Source organism: Anoplopoma fimbria, chromosome 12 (genome assembly GCF_027596085.1).
Source record: "Anoplopoma fimbria isolate UVic2021 breed Golden Eagle Sablefish chromosome 12, Afim_UVic_2022, whole genome shotgun sequence".
Classification (NCBI taxonomy): Eukaryota; Metazoa; Chordata; class Actinopteri; order Perciformes; family Anoplopomatidae; genus Anoplopoma; species Anoplopoma fimbria.
In genome coordinates this window covers 10,237,269-10,256,561 of record NC_072460.1, presented here as the reverse complement: position 1 = coordinate 10,256,561, position 19,293 = coordinate 10,237,269, and the positions used below count along the sequence as shown (strand labels likewise).

At 40.1% G+C, this 19,293-nt stretch overlaps 1 protein-coding gene across 3 annotated transcripts in view; it reads left to right on the top strand.

Annotated features, from left to right (window-relative positions):
• The window catches only part of LOC129099915 (TOX high mobility group box family member 2-like), a 75,821-nt gene that overhangs the window by 33,352 nt on the left and 23,176 nt on the right, over window positions 1-19,293 (top strand). For all 3 annotated transcript variants that reach the window (XM_054609358.1, XM_054609357.1, XM_054609356.1), the window contains 2 exons: window positions 2,441-2,500; window positions 18,749-19,003. In XM_054609358.1, coding sequence (XP_054465333.1) covers window positions 2,441-2,500; window positions 18,749-19,003 — 315 coding nt within the window. The remainder of the gene's footprint in view (window positions 1-2,440; window positions 2,501-18,748; window positions 19,004-19,293) is intronic.

The window sequence follows — 19,293 nt, the reverse complement described above, 5'->3', positions numbered from 1 at the left end:
TCCAAATAGAGATGTTTGCCGAAAACAACATGTGTGTAATTACTGCTTAATGAGGCCCTTGTCTCAGGCAGAATGCCCAATTAGACTGCCGATGAGAAAGCGATGCCAAGGCCCACTGAAGAAACAGAGGAGGGGGGGAGGTAGGGAGGGAGATGGAGAAGTAGAAGGAGGTTGTAACACAGAGTGGAAAGAGAAAGATGGAGAGAAAATGAGCAAGAGGGAGAAAATGAGAGAGAAAGGGAACAACAAAGAAAGAGAAGATGATTTCTGCAGTAAATGTTGAGTAATGGCAGAGCTGATAGCATTGAGCCGAGGATAAATTGGCATTTTAAGTGGGAGAGCGAGGCTGTGCAAAGGAGATCTATTGAGAGAGGAGCAGGGGAAAATAGCTTTACATTGCAATATATGGGCAGCCATGTTGAAGCACAAAATGGCAGACCTTTCCAGGCTGTCTTTTGCCTTTTTTGGAGGATATTATATTACAAATGTAATTGGTGGAAATGAGCAGTCTGACTTCATTGCTTCCGTTAGAGATGAAGGAAACAGCAATAAGGCTTTGTGGGAGAATTCAGTTTGAAAAATAAGCTAAAAAACAAGATCAGGCAGCGTTTTGTGGTTAAAAAATGACTTTATTCAGCGACTGTGCTCTTTTCACCCGAGAGAATCTTATCCTAAAGATGTTCTCAAAATGGCTTCACGTCACCAGTGATATCAAATTGGATTTCAATGGAATGAAATTGCTCAGTAAGGCGAGGACAAGAGGCTTTCATGTGAAGAGCGAAGAGTTTATTGCAGATGTCATCAAGGTCAACATCACTTTGGCCCTCTTAGTGAGCTAATAGTACTTTTTTACTGCAGTTTTGATAGATGGCGCCATGCTTCATTAAGCAAATTAGCATCTGTAACTTCAGGATGCATTGAACAATTAGTCTGCAGCATTCAGATTCACTTAAAATATAATGTAGTTTTTCCTTCTAGTTTCCTGCTTTTGGATTAGTCATGAGAAGTGAGAATGAGATTTAAATGCTGTGCTTAGTCTCAGCTTCGTGTTTGCGTTTGTGGTTGAATGTAAATGTAATCATTAGAATAACCAAGTGAATCCTCACAAGGGCTTCCATAATATGCATCGTTAACCAACCATTGCCCTGAGGCAGGAACTCATTTCCCCGGCCGTTCTCCTGCAATAATGTACAGTAATTTCTCTTTCTCACCACTCTCATGCTCATTTAGCTACTTCGACTTTTTCCTGTCTACCAGTGTAGATATTAGATATCACCCCCAGGAATTCTGCCCATTTATGTCCATTAGTCTACATAGCTATTGTTTTGAGCAGGTATATATCTCATGATCCATTTATGGTCACTCATATCTAGCGTGTGTGTTTATCTTTCAAGCCTTCGGTCCCTTACTCCATAGGCACAAAGTGGATCACCCCAAACCAAAAAGCCCCCCCACTCCCCTTATCTTCACATCTGAGGAACGTGGAATGCAGTCTAGTTTGATCATGTTGTTTCTGCTGTCTTTTCCTGAGTCCTTGCATTGATATCACAAAGAATGACCTCAGCCAACTAACAAAAAGTAGGCTTTCTGTGTGTGTTTGTGTTCATGAACGTTATTAGCCAGTCCAGTCAAGGTTTCTTCCATTTGCTGCTAGCGTGGTATGAAAAAGCTTGATGTCTTTGAAAACCAAGGGCATTTCACAATACAGCTCTTCTAAACATGGTAGCAGTTTCTCTGTCACCTTGAAACTGCTCAGGTTCAGTAGCTGAGCCATTTGTGTGGCAGAATCTAATTTTCTCTGTAGCTAAAAACAGAATCTGTTGTTTCTTGCCTTCATTTATAGCTTACTCAAAGGTGATTTCAGCAGTGAATTCTTCAGGCCTTTAGCTTACCAGCACACTATATATCAGTAGCACTCATCGGGTGACCTGGTGTTGTTTCACAGCACCCTTGGGGGTCAAGGGTCATTTGTTGTGTCAAATTGTGTTTTGGCACCTGCAGCAAGTGATCTTTCAATGCCTTGTTAGCTCGATCTTGAAGACACAGCATGTTCCCACTGAGCGACACACACACGCACACACATTAACACTGGGTCCACATTCTCAGAGACACACACACACTTTACTACAGTATGGACTCACAGTTTCATTCACACTCATTCTCTCTCTGACACACAGCAGAGCCCACAGGGAAAAGCCCATCTCCCGTCACTGTGCTCATGTAGCCTAATTACCGGCCCGCTGACGAGCAGTAATTACCCACGCTGCCATGCCACCACGAGGTTTAACCAAAGTGACAAAGTCATTAGTCTCACACTTCAGGCCACCCGTAAAGAGCTTTTTTTCCCTCTTCGCACCAACTCCGCAGCCCCTAATTTTTTTTTTCCTCAAACCTCCTCTTGCATACCATGTTCATTTCTCCTTTCTGCTTCTTTCCACAGTTTGATGGTGACAACATGTACATGAATGACAATAACCAAGAGTTTCGGTCACCAAACCAGGTAAGACAGCCCACATGTTCTTCTATCAACCCAACAGCCTTGTATAAATAAATATCTGCAGAAGCTGTCGTGTTACTAGCTTCCCTTTTGCAGCTGTCAGCATTTAACAAGAAGAGTTGATAGAATTCTATGTTTTGGTAAGTGTTGGAAAATAATAAAAGTTCTCCAGTTAAGGAGCTCATTAACTGAAGAAGAGGTTGGTTTTAAATTGAGACCGTGGAAAAAACACAATCACACAGTCTACAGATGAACTCAGTTAAAATATCAACTGTAATCTGGCCTCATGGTTGGAAGTTTTACCAGGTGTCTGAAATGTATTAAAAAGTCGCAGTTTGTCAGATAATTTGATCTCTCAAGTTCTCATTTGATTCAACATTATTAAGCTTTGAAATCAGAGCATCACTCTAAAAAAAGACTTCCTTGATTTTGACTCTCTCTTGCTAAGTAGGAAAAACACTTAATTCCTCCAAAGTGAGCCAAAGTATCCCTTTAAGTCCACAAAAATATGTGCAGGTTGATAGACGATTTTATCCAAAGCACTTTAACATAAATCTATAACATCACAGGGATTAAACTACAACAGTGACAGACGCTAACAGTCACCAGCTCTAATATGTCACCATTAATTGAAGGTCTTGTTTCAGTCCAACCCGTTTACACTTCCAACGCGTCAAGTAATACAGCTTGCTCAGTTGTCTCTGATGTGACTAAATCTAAATGTCCTGTAAAAACAGAAGTTTATTTTGAAAATACATTATGCATGTAATAAGTACAGCGGGTAAAATAAGTATTGAACAATTCACCATTTTTCTCTGTAAATAGATTTCTAAAGGTGCTATTGACATGACATTTTCACCAGATGTCGGTAACAACCCAAGTAATCCATACATACAAATAAAACAAAACAAATAAGTTCAGAAATTAAGTTATGTGTAATAAAATGGAATGACACAGGGAAAAAGTATTGAGCACGCTTACTGAAATTTATTTAATACTTGGTACAAAAGCCTTTGTTGGTAATGACAGCTTCAAGACGCCTCCTGTGGAGAAACTAGTCGCATGCATTGCTCAGGTGTGATTTTGGCCCATTCATCCACACAAACAGTCTTCAAATCTTGAAGGTTCTGTGGGCCTCTTCTATGAACTCTAGTTCTTTCCATAGATTTTCTATTGGATTCAAGTCAGGTGATTGGCTGGGCCATTTTTAGCAGCATTATTGAGAGTTTCCTTGGCTATGTGTTTGGGATCATTGTCTTGCTGAAATGTCCACCCTCGTTTCATCTTCATCATCCTGGTAGATGGCAGCAGATTTTTAACAAGAATGTCTCGGTACATTTTTCCATTCATCCTTCCTTCAATTATATGAAGTTTGCCAGTGCCGTATGCTGAAAAACAGTCCCACACATGATGTTCCTACCTCCAAACTTCACTGTTGGTATGGTGTTTTTGGGGTGATGTGCAGTGCCATTTGACCTCCAAACATGGTGTGTATTATGGCGTCCAAAGAGTTCAATTTTGGTCTCATCTGACCAGACTATATTCTCCCAGTATTTCACAGGCTTGTCTAAATGTTGTGCAGCAAACTTTAAACGAGCTTCAACATGCTTTTTCTTCAGCAATGGAGTCTTGCGTGGTGAGCGTGCATACAGGCCACGGCGGTTGAGTGCATTACTTATTGTTTTCTTTAAAACAATTGTACCTGCTAATTCCAGGTCTTTCTGAAGCTCTCCACAAGTGGTCCTTGGCTCTTGGACAACTCTTCTGATAATTCTTTTCACTCCTCTGTCAGAAATCTTGCGAGGAGCACCTGATCATGGCTGGTTTATGGTGAAATGATGTTCTTTCCACTTCCGGATTATGGCCCCAACAGTGCTCACTGGAACATTCAGAAGTTTAGAAATCCTTCTGTAACCAATGCCATCAGTATGTTTTGCAACAATAAGGTTGCAAAGGTCTTAAGAGAGCTCTTTGCTTTTACCCATCATGAGATGCTTCTTGTGTGACACCTTGGTAATGAGACACCTTTTTATAGGCCATCAGTTGGGACTGAACCAGCTGATATTAATTTGCACTGACAAGGGGCAGGATTGCTTTCTAATTACTGATAGATTTCAGCTGGTGTCTTGGCTTTCCATGCCTTTTTGCACCTCCCTTTCTTCATGTGTTCAATACTTTTTCCCTGTGTCATTCCATTTTATTACACATAACTTAATTTCTGAACTTATTTGTTTGGTTTTCTTTTTATGTATGGATTACTTGGGTTGTTACCATCATCTGGTGAACATGTCATGTCAATAACACCTTTAGAAATATATTTACTGTGAAAAAAGGTGACGTGTTCAATACTTATTTTACCCACTGTATATAATCACACGTTGTCACTGACACGTGCAAAACTAGCGCTAAAGGGGTACGAAGAGCGTCATTGTTTAAATGTTAGGATCCCCGAACAAGTTCTTTTTTTGACGTATTGGTGTCAGAATTGTGTTACCCAGTCAGGAGCTGCACAGTCCCAGTCACACAGTCAGCGAGTTAGACAAGCGCAGCACTGAGTGCTCCATGCTGGTGGATGGGAACACATGGCCGGACATATGGCAGAATTTTGCAGCTCCAGGATTTGTTGATCCAGCAGCGAGGCCTTCATGTTCTGACAAACGAGACGAGGTGGAGGCTCCTTGTCAATTAGCGCCTCACCATAAACTGTCATCGAGCCACGGGACAAGGCAAAAGGACGCCGGGGCACACACACAAACACACTATCACACAAAAACACACACATACTGTAATAGGAAGTGACACATTCTCTGACACAAAGTTATTCATTAGTCATAAGCATATGCGCATGAAGACATCCTCAATTTGATGTTGTTTCACTCGCATACTGTACAAACTGCGCACACACACATACAGTATGTTCATACTTCTTCATAGGACCCACATTGACATAATTCATTCCCTTGTCCATAGCCTTAAATGTAACCATCACCAATACCTATCCCCAATCCCTGAAGAGTCACTTGACCAAATTTACTTATCTAAGTGCCATTCATATATCTTTGGTGTCGGGAGTAAAGGTTGACAGTGGATACAGGCCAATAAAATAACAATAGTTTGGAGCAGGAAAAAGCAGATAGCCAATTGAATCAGCAAAATCTGCTGTGTGTGAAGAGTGAAGAATTGCTTTATGAAAAAATTCTCAAACTATCTAAATAATAAATATTCAAAACATAACTTGAAGACTAATGTGCAACCCCCCCCTCAGATATCGTTGCTGATTAATCGGCCAAACTGAACAACCTCTAGTTGAGAGTTTGAGTCACTGCATCAGAAATTCCTGCTACCAACCCAATACAATGGGAATGAGTTCAATTTGATAATTTATATGTTGTCCCCTAAGCATAAAAAATGATGTCTAAAGAAAATCAACAGCCACTTCCTTCTCCAGAAACACTTTTCTGCTTACTTGGGATAATTCACAAACCTTGCCCTAAACTGTTTTTATTGGAGCTACTTTCTACTTTTTTGTATTTATATTAACTGAACTTTTAAAATTATAATTATAACATTAGCCCTAAATTCATCTAGTAAACTCTTAAACAGCCCTTTGAAGATGCAAAGACCAACCAAAAGGTTCTCACTTTCCAAAAATGTGCTTACTCTCAGGGTGTAAAACTTAAATTGGTCCGTGCAAAGATTGAGGAACAAGAACGCATGGATGTGCACGTAAACACCACCCACATATACGCTCTCATAAACCCATACACACGCACATTCTGTAATAAACTCTCTCTCTCTCTCTCTCTCTCACACACACACACACACACACACACACACACACACACACACACACACACACACACACACACACACACACACACACACACACACACACACACACACACACGTCATCCTATAGCCAAAAGGTTGTCTTTCCTTTGATGTTGGGATTGACTGACTATAATGAGGGGTCGAGTGGAAGCTTTAGGAGCTTATTGTCTGCTTAAAGCACATATCACAGACTATGAGGTCCATCGTTGTTGGCCACATTTCCTTGTTTGCCCTAATTATGTCACTTTGCGTGCATACATGGGTGTGAGCTAATTGGGATAAATGTCCAGCTTTGTAGTTTCTCTGCTGCAGTGGTCATGTGTCAATCATAGACACCCATTCCAGGTTTGCAGTGTTGTGTCAACAAATACCTTCTTAGTGGTTAAGGCAATTTGGGCTTTTCAAAACATGCCAGTTGCAGTTGATGCTCTGTCAGTGCCGTCAAATAGAGGCTTACCCAGAAGGTTCTGAATAGCCCTCCAAACACAGAGTTCACTGTTTGGAAGCCGATTTTGACCACCTAGACACCCTAAATCCCCCTTTATTGTTCGAGCTTGCCAAATCATTACAGTCTAGTTGTCTTCTGCATAAGTTTAGGCATATTTCCTTGTAATTTAGCATGTCCTCTGGTGTTGGGATCTGGACTAGAATTAATCATTTCTGTAGATTTCAGCAGTACTTGGGTACGAGCCATGTATTTGCAATGATTAACCTAAATATCTTCTAAGCAACTACATCCAAATGTCTCCATTTTATTCATGTGTCATACAAAATGCATCACTGTGACTCCTCGCTGTACATGTAAGTCAATCATTTCTTAACTGATGCTTAATTGTATGCATTAGCTGTGCAGTGGTATGTCACATATAGCTTGCTTTTGAAGTTAAATCAGACAAATTTCAAGTTGCAAATATGGAATAATTTTCTGCATCCATTTGAAATTGTGATGTCTAATGAATATGCTGAATAAATGCCTACATTCTGGTCTGTTTGTTTATTATTATGTGTATGCCTTTGTCATTTTTATTAAGATTAGCTATGTTTGTAAATGCTACAAACATACTAAGATGCAAGGTAGTAGCATTCTCACTATTTCTCCTCTGTTTATTGTGTGTAACCAGCACTGCAGCAAGACTTTTACTCACATACAGTATCTTCACTATGGTCAAACATATTGTGAAAGAAGGAGCCTGTATTTCTTAATACACGTTTTAACACTACGTCGAGATGCCCACCCGAGCCTTTACATGATGTGTGCCTGTGAATAAGGTGCATGAAGCCAGAACAGAGACTCCTTTGTTTGCATGTCTGGGGTCTTCCACAGCGTACGCACTGAGGTAGCAGTTTGACACAGCCAGGAGATTGCATTACACATAACATCTCTGGGCTTTTAAAAAGAGAAAACCGCTAATCAGAAACAGCTTTAAAGGGTCCGTTTACTGTATGCTTGGACACAATCTGTCCATTCAAACAAGATGTTTTCAAGGCTTTGAATACTCTACAGTTTCTGTACAAGATATGCTGCACATATGGAGCTCCCCAACGTTTTGATATTGATGTTTTTCATTCGGTTCATCTGTTGAGGTTTAATAATTAATAATAATAATAATAAAGGTTTGAGCCTATATGCAAAAGTGTGGGCGTATTATTTCATTGATTAGCCAGCATTTTTTTTTTTTATATCTACCCACACATAGAGCTACAAATGGGATAGTTTGTTGAATTAAAGATTATTAAATCTCTCCATTATCCTGATTGACTGAGAAGGTTCTTGTGAGCCATACAGAGTATGAATAACTCACATAGTCTTGCTCCAGAAGCCGATTCCCCGATTATGAAAACAACCGAGCCAATCAGAGCTTTCTATTAAAAATGGAGACGTTATGTGTTTGTGTTAGAATGTCTTCCAAAAAATGTAAAATAAAGTGTTCTAATAGCATTGCAGACAAATTTGTTGCTAATGAGGGCAAAATAACCCTTCCCAAACACAAAACTTGAACATGACATCAGACTGAATAACAAGGGGAAAATGTCAATTGATTCTAATTATTAGGTAATCACGTACAGGCATGCAAAATAATGCGACTGCAGGTAGTATTTTTGCAGCACTAAAATAGCTGCATGAGAACGATCACAGCCAAACCAAAATGGCTGCCTTCAACCACGGCCACACATATTATAATTTTGAATAAAGGACAATTGGCTTTCTTCATTAAGATTCATATCTGGCCTGATCTGTTTGAGTGATTGTGCAGACTTGTTCCTCCATGTATATTTCTGTGTGTTTTGGCTGGCTTCTCACCCTATAATCAGTCTATGTGGAAGCATGTCCATGTGTATATACGTGCATACGATAGAATAGGGAAAATTAGAGACAAAAAAGGGGCAGATTTAGAGAAATAGCTGGTTAGGGAATTTTGAGATAGAAAAAACAAGCCAGTGGCAGGAAGAGGAATAGTCATTTTGAGCGTCTCTTCAACTCGTGTGTTTAACTTGTTGCATTGTGTTCCTGTGCAGGAGAGGAAACTCAGGGGCCACTGGTCTTCAGAGAAACCACAGGTTTCAGCCTGTTTGTGCCTGTGTGTTTTCTGTTCCAGTAGTCTTGCTGAGCCGTGCGTCTCTATTGATTTGGCCAGCTGCAAGAGAACAGTAGCTGATGGTTGAGATTAGAATAGAAACCTCAATTGTTGGATATAGTCTCTCTCTCACTCTCTTTCTCTCTGTGCCTGTTTATTTTTGTGCATTTCTTTAGTCTGACACGCCCTTACTTTCTCTCATAATCTTTCTTTCTCTTTGTTTACAGTGGGTACGGAAAGTATTCAGACCCCTTTAAATTTTTCACTCTGTTTCATTGCAGCCATTTGCTAAAATCGAAAAGTTCATTTTTTTTCGCATTAATGTACACTCAGCAACCCATCTTGACAGAAAAAAACAGAAATGTAGAATTTTTTGCAAATTTATTAAAAAAGAAAAACTGAAATATCACATGGTCATAAGTATTCAGACCCTTTGCTCAGTATTGAGTAGAAGCACCCTTTTGAGCTAGTACAGCCATGAGTCTTCTTGGGAATGATGCAACAAGTTTCTCACACCTGGATTTGGGGATCCTCTGCCATTCTTCCTTGCAGATCCTCTCCAGTTCTGTCAGGTTGGATGGTGAACGTTGGTGGACAGCCATTTTCAGGTCTCTCCAGAGATGCTCAATTGGGTTTAGGTCAGGGCTCTGGCTGGGCCAGTCAAGAATGGTCACAGACTTGTTCCGAAGCCACTCCTTTGTTATTTTAGCTGTGTGCTTCGGGTCATTGTCTTGTTGGAAGGTGAACCTTCGGCCCAGTCTGAGGTCCTGAGCACTCTGGAGGAGGTTTTCTTCCAGGATATCTCTGTACTTGGCCGCATTCATCTTTCCTTCAATTGCAACCAGTCGTCCTGTCCCTGCAGCTGAAAAACACCCCCATAGCATGATGCTGCCACCACCATGTTTCACTGTTGGGATTGTATTGGGCAGGTGATGAGCAGTGCCTGGTTTTCTCCACACATACCGCTTAGAATTAACGCCAAAAGTTCAATCTTGGTCTCATCAGACCAGAGAATCTTATTTCTCATAGTTTGGGAGTCCTCCATGTGTTTTTTGGCAAACTCTATGCAGGCTTTCATATGTCTTGCACTGAGGAGAGGCTTCCGTCGGGCCACTCTGCCATAAAGCCCCGACTGGTGGAGGGCTGCAGTGATAGTTGACTTTGTGGAACTTTCTCCCATCTCCCTACTGCATCTCTGGAGCTCAGCCACAGTGATCTTTGGGTTCTTCTTTACCTCTCTCACCAAGGCTCTTCTCCCACGATTGCTCAGTTTGGCTGGACGGCCAGGTCTAGGAAGAGTTCTGGTCATCCCATACTTCTTCCATTTAAGGATTATGGAGGCCACTGTGCTCTTAGGAACCTTGAGTGCTGCAGAAATTCTTTTGTAACCTTGGCCAGATCTGTGCCTTGCCACAATTCTGTCTCTGAGCTCCTTGGGCAGTTCCTTCGACCTCATGATTCTCATTTGTTCTGACATGCACTGTGAGCTGTAAGGTCTTATATAGACAGGTGTGTGCCTTTCCTAATCAAGTCCAATCAGTTTAATTAAACACAGCTGGACTCCAATGAAGGAGTAGAACCATCTCAAGGAGGATCAGAAGAAATGGACAGCATGTGAGTGTCACAGCAAAGGGTCTGAATACTTATGACCATGTGATATTTCAGTTTTTCTTTTTTAATAAATTTGCAAAAATTTCTACATTTCTGTTTTTTTCTGTCAAGATGGGTTGCTGAGTGTACATTAATGCGAAAAAAAATGAACTTTTTCGATTTTAGCAAATGGCTGCAATGAAACAAAGAGTGAAAATTTTAAAGGGGTCTGAATACTTTCCGTACCCACTGTATCTGGTTTTTCACCCTTGTTTACCCAGCTGACTTCTTACACCTGAAAATGTATACACAAATATACACACCACAAAGGTATGGTGACTAATTTGTCCAATTTGTTTAATAGTTGTTGACAAAACTCCCATAGTCAACATATGAATTTAAGTTCAGCTAACAACTTTTTTTGCATTGCTCTCAGTGTTGACTGAGAGAAAAATACTTAACATCTAGGAACAAGGACAACAAAGCTGGACTTATAGAAGTAAAAAATAGACAGGACTATTATCTACTGTACACAAGTATGTGTACATTACATACTTGTACATTTGAAAAGCAACAATGAACAATGTTAAGTTGTTCTGACAGCTTTAAACAAATAACATAAATAGTGCAAATAGATAAATACTGAAAATACATGAACTGGAGGATTATGTACAGTTTGTGCATGTATGTAGATATCTATATAGTTTATAAACAGCATGTCTGATTTGTATTGGTAGTGACAAAATATATGTACATATTATTCATGGCAGCTTTTTCTGTTCTGCTGAAACCACATTCACATTGAGGATCTGTGCTGCTGATCAATGGATCTCACATTTTTTGTTGGATGTACTTACAAACACAGAGTATGAGAAGTGGTTGCATTGGGCATGTTCATTTTGATTAGAGAGAAGACCATGTGACCTATCTGTAAAAATACATTTAACAACAATAAGCAACTTCCTTCAAATCACAAAAAATGCAGACTCTGAAATTTTATCTGAAATACAATGCATGTTGGGAAGTATGCTAATAAGCTGAGTGAAATGCAGTAATTCACTTTCTCTAGATGAGAGGATTGATACCGCTCTAATTAATCTAATATTAAGCGTACAGATATGAAGGTGGTATAAATCTTTGATATTTTAATTATTTATTCCCAAAATGTCTAACTATTTACATATCAATCAAATGAAATACAGATGGATAATTCTGTTGATGGTGTCAATTAGCCATTTATAGAAATCCAGATGTTGGTTGGCTTGTACAACCATCTGATGTCCCCCCAGCCACCATTATCAGGGGAGGGCCTCTCTCTCTCTCTCTCTCTCTCTCTCTCTCTCTCTCTCTCTCTCTCTCTCTCTCTCTCTCTCTCTCTCTCTCTCTCTCTCTCTCTCTCTCTGTACCTCAGTACACCCTGGCTCCGCACACCTAATGTGGGCGATGCTGATGTGAAAAGACACCGTTACTTAACAGTGACTCACAGTGCACCATTATACCCCACCACTACAACTGCAAAACTCTCCTCACTTCACAACCCCCCAACTTCAGTGCATCGTTTTCCTGCGAGAAAAAGTTATGGGGACATTTGAAACAAAGGATGAACATTTTTAAATTGAGGGTCTGAAAAACACCAACACACATCTCACTCCCTCTTTGAAGCCGTACGGAGCCGCTGGCAAGGTTGCAAGAATGAAGAAGAGATTCATATTGTACGGTGTCTATTTAGATTTCAAGAGAGCATACAATTTCAGTAGCATGAATTCAGGCTGAAATAGGTTTTCAACTCTAAACCAGCACTGGGGCACAATATCTGAAAACAATGCTGGAGGGACATCAGAAAACATCACCAAAACCCACACTCCCATGCTAGGAGGGATTGTAAGTTACAGTTGTAACCAAGGATTGGTAGTTCTTTATGTAGGTCAGTCCATGTCAGCCAATAAGTCCAATTACCATCAGCCTCTGAACTAGATCATGCTATGACCGCTGCTCTGCTTTCATTGCCGCGGAGTAAGGATTTTATTTAAAAATGTACACACAATGTTTTCATTGAGATTGAGAGAGTTTAGAGTTTAAGAGGAGTTTAAGAGGTTCAACATTAGGGATCCATGGTAATGTGAGATGTCAACATTTTCCCTTGTTCGAGGAATATGAACAGATTTTTCTTTCACAATGAGGTTTTGAAGAACATCAAAACAACCCACTGTCCCACTCTTGTTGGCGTACTCCCTCGGTCCCTCCTCAAATGCATACCCCGCAGAAAAGCAGCACTCCCCCCCAAAAAAAACAGCAACTTATCAGGGAGAGTGCACTCAATGATTCATACACTCTTTTAAGAGAACTCAAAACCTTGGCTCTATTTCTGTCCCAGCCTCTCTCTGTATTTGCTGCACAGTGGAGCAGATGGATTTAGTGGGACTAAGTAGTTTGATATTTCTATTGGTTTTCTCTGTGTATTTTCACTCTCTCTTTCCCTTTCTCCCAGTGATCTTTCTCATCATATGGAGACCAAGGTCATGGCTGATTGAAATATAATAGAAGTGTAGACATCTGGCCTAATACTGTGGGAAGTTAAATCTATTTTAATGGCCCCTGCCGCAGTGGATTCTCTCTGATGCACTCTTGCGCTTCACTGACAGTAAATCACAATGTTCTCTTATTACCCTGACTGGAATGAGGGCATAGAGAAAGAACAATGAGGGATCCACATCATTTGTTTTCACCCCTCCCTTGCTTTTCCCTCTCCTCTCTGCTCCTCCTCTCCTCCCCTCTCCACTCCGTTTGCGACTCATAAAGCAAGGGGCTTAAAGAGAGTGACATCATGAAAATAAAAATAAAGGGGATTATAGGCGAGCTATTGTGCCATATGTGATTACTGGGGCTTCCATGTTCCCTTGGGGGGGATGAGTGACTACGAGACAACATATTTTATTTATTTATATGATTCTCTCTAATGAATAAGAATAGGAGATGTGTGAGACCACAGTATTGCTCCCCATTCCAAAAAAAAAGAAAGAAAATGCAGCCTTTGGTTCAAACATTAAAGAATTTTTTATTTCTCTCTGTTCCGGTTAAAGGATCAGCGATATTTTTTCACCCTTCATCTTTGAACTATAACTGTGAGTTATTTTTTTATTTTATTTTTAAATTGAACACACTTAAATGTGCAGCACTTGGCCCTTTTTCCACACCTTTTCAAAACACTTCCTTTGCGGCCGTGTTTTTTAGAGTTCAGGTACAATTCAGCACAGGTCCACCCACATCTGCAATGGAGAGTCAGGTTCTTTTTACCCACCTAAATGAGATCCATTTTGATGTGACATTTGAGAGAATTACCAGTGCATGGGGTAGCATGGAAGAGGTTAGCTCACTCCTTTGCTATTGGTTGAAGCGCACCACAGCCCACCTTTAGCAACGTATGCTGCGAATGACCCTGAGCTACTATCAGTCATGGTGAAACGCCCCCAAATCCCCCTCCTTGCACACTTCACATATCCCAGTTCTGTCTTGCTGTCAGTCAGACCGGTGGGTCTGCTATTCCATTCTCCTTCTATTGTAGTACTCTGTCTGCTTCCCTTGATACATCACCCAAATGGAGTTCCTTGTCGTTTCAAAGCCAGGTCAGATAGCCTTTGTAGACCCTGCAGACCGTCGCTGTAATGGTCACTTGTGCCGCACACTTTAGTTTGATTTCTAACCTTTCTCGGCTCTGCAAGGTTGATCTTTGAAGGTGAATTTTGAAATTCCCCATAAGATTTTTTAATGATTTACTGTTGCCATTCGTCTATCTGAAATACACAGAGTGGACATGAAGACCTTTATGTATGCATGGCCAGCTGTTGTTTGTCGCCAAAATCATGCTGCTGTCATTTTTTTTTTATCACAAAGTAGCATATGGCTGGATGACTTTCCATAGGACACTGTATGCTCATTCAAAGTTTTACAGTTTTATGACACAAAAAGAGCTGTTTTTTTTCTGATTAATTATTTTCAAGCGTTTCAGTGTTTCGTATTACAGGAAACACTTTAAATGTGTGTCAGTCACTGAAGCTGTAATAAAAAAGTCTATCAAAGACAGACAGCTCTTGTCTTTGGACAATCCCCCCAGCCCCCCATCAGCCATGACAGGCTCTCTGCTGTACTGTGCAACATTTTCATTCTGCTCCCTTTGACGAACACATCATTGTTCCCAGATGAGCTGTCTTCGACTAAACACCTCATAGGACACGAATGACTCCAATCACCAAGCTAATGACTTCATCTCATCTTCTCAGCCATTTGTGTCAAGAAAACTTTTAGCTGAGCTGATTGATTTGTTTACACTTAAATTGCCTTAATTACTTAAGATAACTTGACAAGGTGGAACTGTTTGGTTAAAGAGACTTTTCATCCTTAAAGCTTACATGTCAAGGTGAAATTTCAGCTGTAGCTTTGCCTTCCTAAAAAGGCATGTACCCCAATCTTTTGTGAATTTAAAAATGCCATGAGGATGTTAACATGTTTGTGCTGTTTCCACAAACCAAGCAAAAGATAGTGACAAACCAGGAAAAGATTACGAGAAAGGAACTAGAAACTATGAGCTGTTCTCTGATATAAACTCCTAAAAATGTCTGGAGTTTCCCCTTCACACATGTAGCACACGACATTTGTCTGTGTCAGACACGTTCTCACCTACTGGATATACGTTTGGTTCAGGTGAAGGATGGAGGCTGGGTAGAGCATGGAGGTGGCAGGACATGGCGCGGATTACATAGCAGTACGTAGCCGGTTCATTATTTGGTCATGCCATCCTTGAAATTGTCTGAAGATTTCGGCGCCCTTATTAACAGAACTTCCCAAATCTCGTCTATCTATCTATGTCATCTACGTCTATCTATCTATCTTGTCACTGTGCACTGACACACCCTGGTGTAGACTTGTACACCACTGCAGTAAGGTAAGAAGTTAAACAAGTCAAGGTCAGCAAGAGTGAGATTTTCAGCTATTGTTCTTTAAAGCAAGTAGATGTACAACTCGGGCTGCAACCTCCATTTCCGTAAGGTTAGGCCAATGCGATAGTGCAATTATTTCTAATGCCAGCAGGGGCGGCTGTACAGTGTCAGATTGTACAGAAGTCTATGAGAAAATGACCCTACTTCTCACTTGATTTATTACCTCAGTAAACACTGTAAACATAAGTTGATGGTATCTGTCGCTAGTGTCAACTTTTCCCCAATACAACGTGATGTATTGAAGAAACATTTGTAAGTCATTGTAGGTTCAAGGCAAACAGCAAGTTAAGTTACAAGTTTGTTTCAGATTTTTCGTTTGCAGAACATCAGAAGTTTTGAACGTTTTGTCAGTCTGGATCCTCCATGAACCGTAACACTGGGGGGAATTATCGCCGTCCTATTTTTCCCAGAGAACCAGGGTCTGCTTTCTGTATGATTGTCAATATGCCTCAGAGCAACATCTCACATTTATAACCTAAGTTAAAGCAATATGGTGTTTTGATGACTTATCACAACTGATGTAAAAAAAGAAGCTTGGTGTTATTGTGTTGAAGTTACAGAAAGAAAATAAGGAAAGAATTGATTTGTAGATTCTTCAAAGGTCCAAAGGAACGTCCTTGACAGATTTGCTTAAATTTCACCTCTAGAAGGGAGAGGGGGAAGGTTAGACCGAGAAGGCTGAATCAACATTTGGCGTCTCTTCCTGACCCCTCTCTCTTTTATCCACTCTCCTCCATGTCCTGAAAGACAGTATATTTATGAATTATTTATCTATTTTTGAAAATATTAAACTTGTGATGTCCTTGTCCTGTGTCTTATCTTCAAGGGCATCATAAGAAGCTGTAAAGAAAATAAGAATTCACCAAAGCGATGAAAGGCACGGTCGTAAAATAACCTCTGACAGCATTTAAATCTTGGTATATACGTCAACGTGTTAACGCTCTCCTTCTCTTTCATTTCCTCTTTATAGCGATTGCAAAGGGTTGACCCCCCTTCCTCGCTTTATAGAGAAACCATGCCTATGTCAATGAGGTGTGAGCAGTTCATCTAAAGACTCATGTCCCCTAATCAGATTGTTGAAATTTGAGAGTTTTCAGAGTCCTGCAAAGGTAAACCTTTCTGAGAAAAACAGCTTCATTAGTTGTTTGTTCAAATAGTGTTCATCCCCTTACCTTAACCAAGCATTTTTTTTTTTCCGAAGCCTAACCAAAACTTTAACACGGTTCTGCTGGAAGATGAGAAAACAGTCAAATTGTATTTTTAATGATGTGCAAGATCAGAAAATGACATTATGAAAGGTACTGGAAAATCACGTATTTTGTATTTTAGACTTGAGGACAAAAAATGTCATTAACTATTAATCCGCTCATTATTTCCTCAATAAATTGATAAGTCTCTTATCTTATAAAATAGAATTTAAATAACTCACTATCCCCCTTTCTCAGAGTCCAAGGTGACATCTTCGAATATTTGTTTTGTTTAAAAACACAAAGATATTCAGTTAATTATCATAGATGACTAAGAAAAGCAGAGAAATCCTTTTTTTGAGAAGCTGGAACTAGCAGATTTGCTACAGATCCACAAACAAGTGAGATTTGTTTTTATTTGTTTATTGAATGAAACCTAGCACGTATGCTTGTTAACAATAATAATAATAAACAACAAGAAAGACACATTTGCCAAACCTTTATCGTGGGAAAAGGAATTGTCAGTGATAATATTTCTGAGCAAGCACAAAGAGGGACTGTTATGGGAAGAGAAAACGGCACACCACCCCCTGATAGTAAACTACTCCCTTTTTATTATTAGTATTTTCTCCCTAATGATAGTGCACATTATGAGACTTTTATCCTATCTTCAAGCACACATTCTGCTACTGGGGACATTGTAGCTGTTCATAGACGTTTCTTGCCATTTGTTTGCTAAAAGTATTTGTTTGCAAGATGAATTGCTGCACTGGCAGGCGAGATGACAGCCTACACGAAGATGATATTGAATTGATTTCTGAAATGTTGCAGAACGGCCTAGTTGATGTGTACCACGAGACATGAATAATAAAAATTCTATTAAAAAGCTCTTGAATGGCTGACACTGGAATATTATTTGTGATGATTAATTTTCTTCAGTCATTATAAAGGGAAGTTGGCATCAGATTGCCTCTGACAAAATTGCTTTTCATTCCCTGGTGAATACCCTCAGTATGTTTTTTGAGAGCACAAAACCATATTTCTCCACGTAGTATTATGTCAAGATAGGCCCTGGAAAAGACAAGGGCAGGATCCGCTCATGTATCACCTTATTAGTACCATAAAATCGGTGCTCTTTTACCTGCTGGGGGTTATTTTGACTTACTGGATACATTTTATAATGACAAATGCAAGGTTTGATTAGTCCAATTCTTTGTTTCCAAAAAATATGATTGACGTCCTAATAATGAGATTATAAAATAGCCACTGAGTGTCAATGATGTTTTTCCACATAATGAATTTGATTAACTGTGTTTTAAAGGCGTCCACGCTGACAGTTTTGTCGCTTTAAAGCTGTCAAGATTTCTAAAGCAAATTATTCTGTACAGCTGTTGTTGTTGTCTAACTCTAATTAATTTGCTGTGTATGTTTGTGTTGAATTAATTATTTACACTTTTGTAAGCATAACAGTTTGCATTTCTAATTATTTTTATTTTCAGCAAAACAGTCGGAATAGACTGATGCAGTTTAGTGTCTGCTGCAAAAACAAATGTGAACAACAGAGTGCAACAGGTGCATTTTAAAAGCCAATTATGAAGCTTTTTAATTACTCTGGAACATCTATTGTTTCGTAGCAGTTCCACTCCTGCGTTGCTACTGAACTTCAGCTTGCCATTAAAATTTTGTGAAGCCGTACGGTTGTCTGGTGGGCATGTTATTTTTAAGATTCGCGTGATGAAACCAGCCCCCTATTTTATTTATGCTGTAACTAAATGTTGCACTGTTTTAAGACACGGGTACAACATTCTTATGTTGTCGTGTTCTATTCATATGGATTTTCTTCTGTGTGCTTCCTTCCACGTTTCAAAGATGTGCAAATTACTGTCGGTGGGTTATAGACTCTAATTTGTCAATACTTATGGAAGTCTATCTGTGACCTGCACTGGCATTTTCCTTTGTTTTATTAGTAAAACTTTGCTTCCTGCGACCCTGAAAAATATAAGTATACAAGTAAAGGCTGCTGTTATCACAGTTTCATTCTCTTCTAAAAAAATCCTTATTCTGCATTTGCAGAGCTACTCCAGTCACGGCAGAAGCAGCAGTGGCGGAGGAGCAGGGGATGAAGACTACGAGATCCCCCCCATCACACCCCCCAACCACGCCGACCCTTCTCTGCTGCACCTCATGGAGCACGAATCAGGTTACCCTTTCCACTCCCTGCCCCACAACGGCCTGCTCAACACCTACTCCTACCCCGAGCTGCCCGCCCTCATGATGTCCAACATGCTGGGTCAGGACACCCACCTCCTCTCTGGGCCTATGCACTCGGTGAGTACACCTTTTTTTGTCTGTCTCCTTTTAGCTGCAGCCCTTTGTAATCGTGCAAGTCAAGCACTGTGGTGGGCTATTAGTCTCCGTGGTCAGAGGGCTGGAAGTCAGCCAGCGAGTCAGTGCAGAGAACATTTTCTCTGGAGGTTTGTGTGATGGAAAAATCTGTCTTTTTAAAATGTTTCCAAAAGTTATTGATGTTATGGAACTCCATTGAAGCTATAGACATATAAAAACAGTAAAATAACGAATTCTTCTGTGTGCCGCTCTCTTTTAATAGCAAAGCGTTC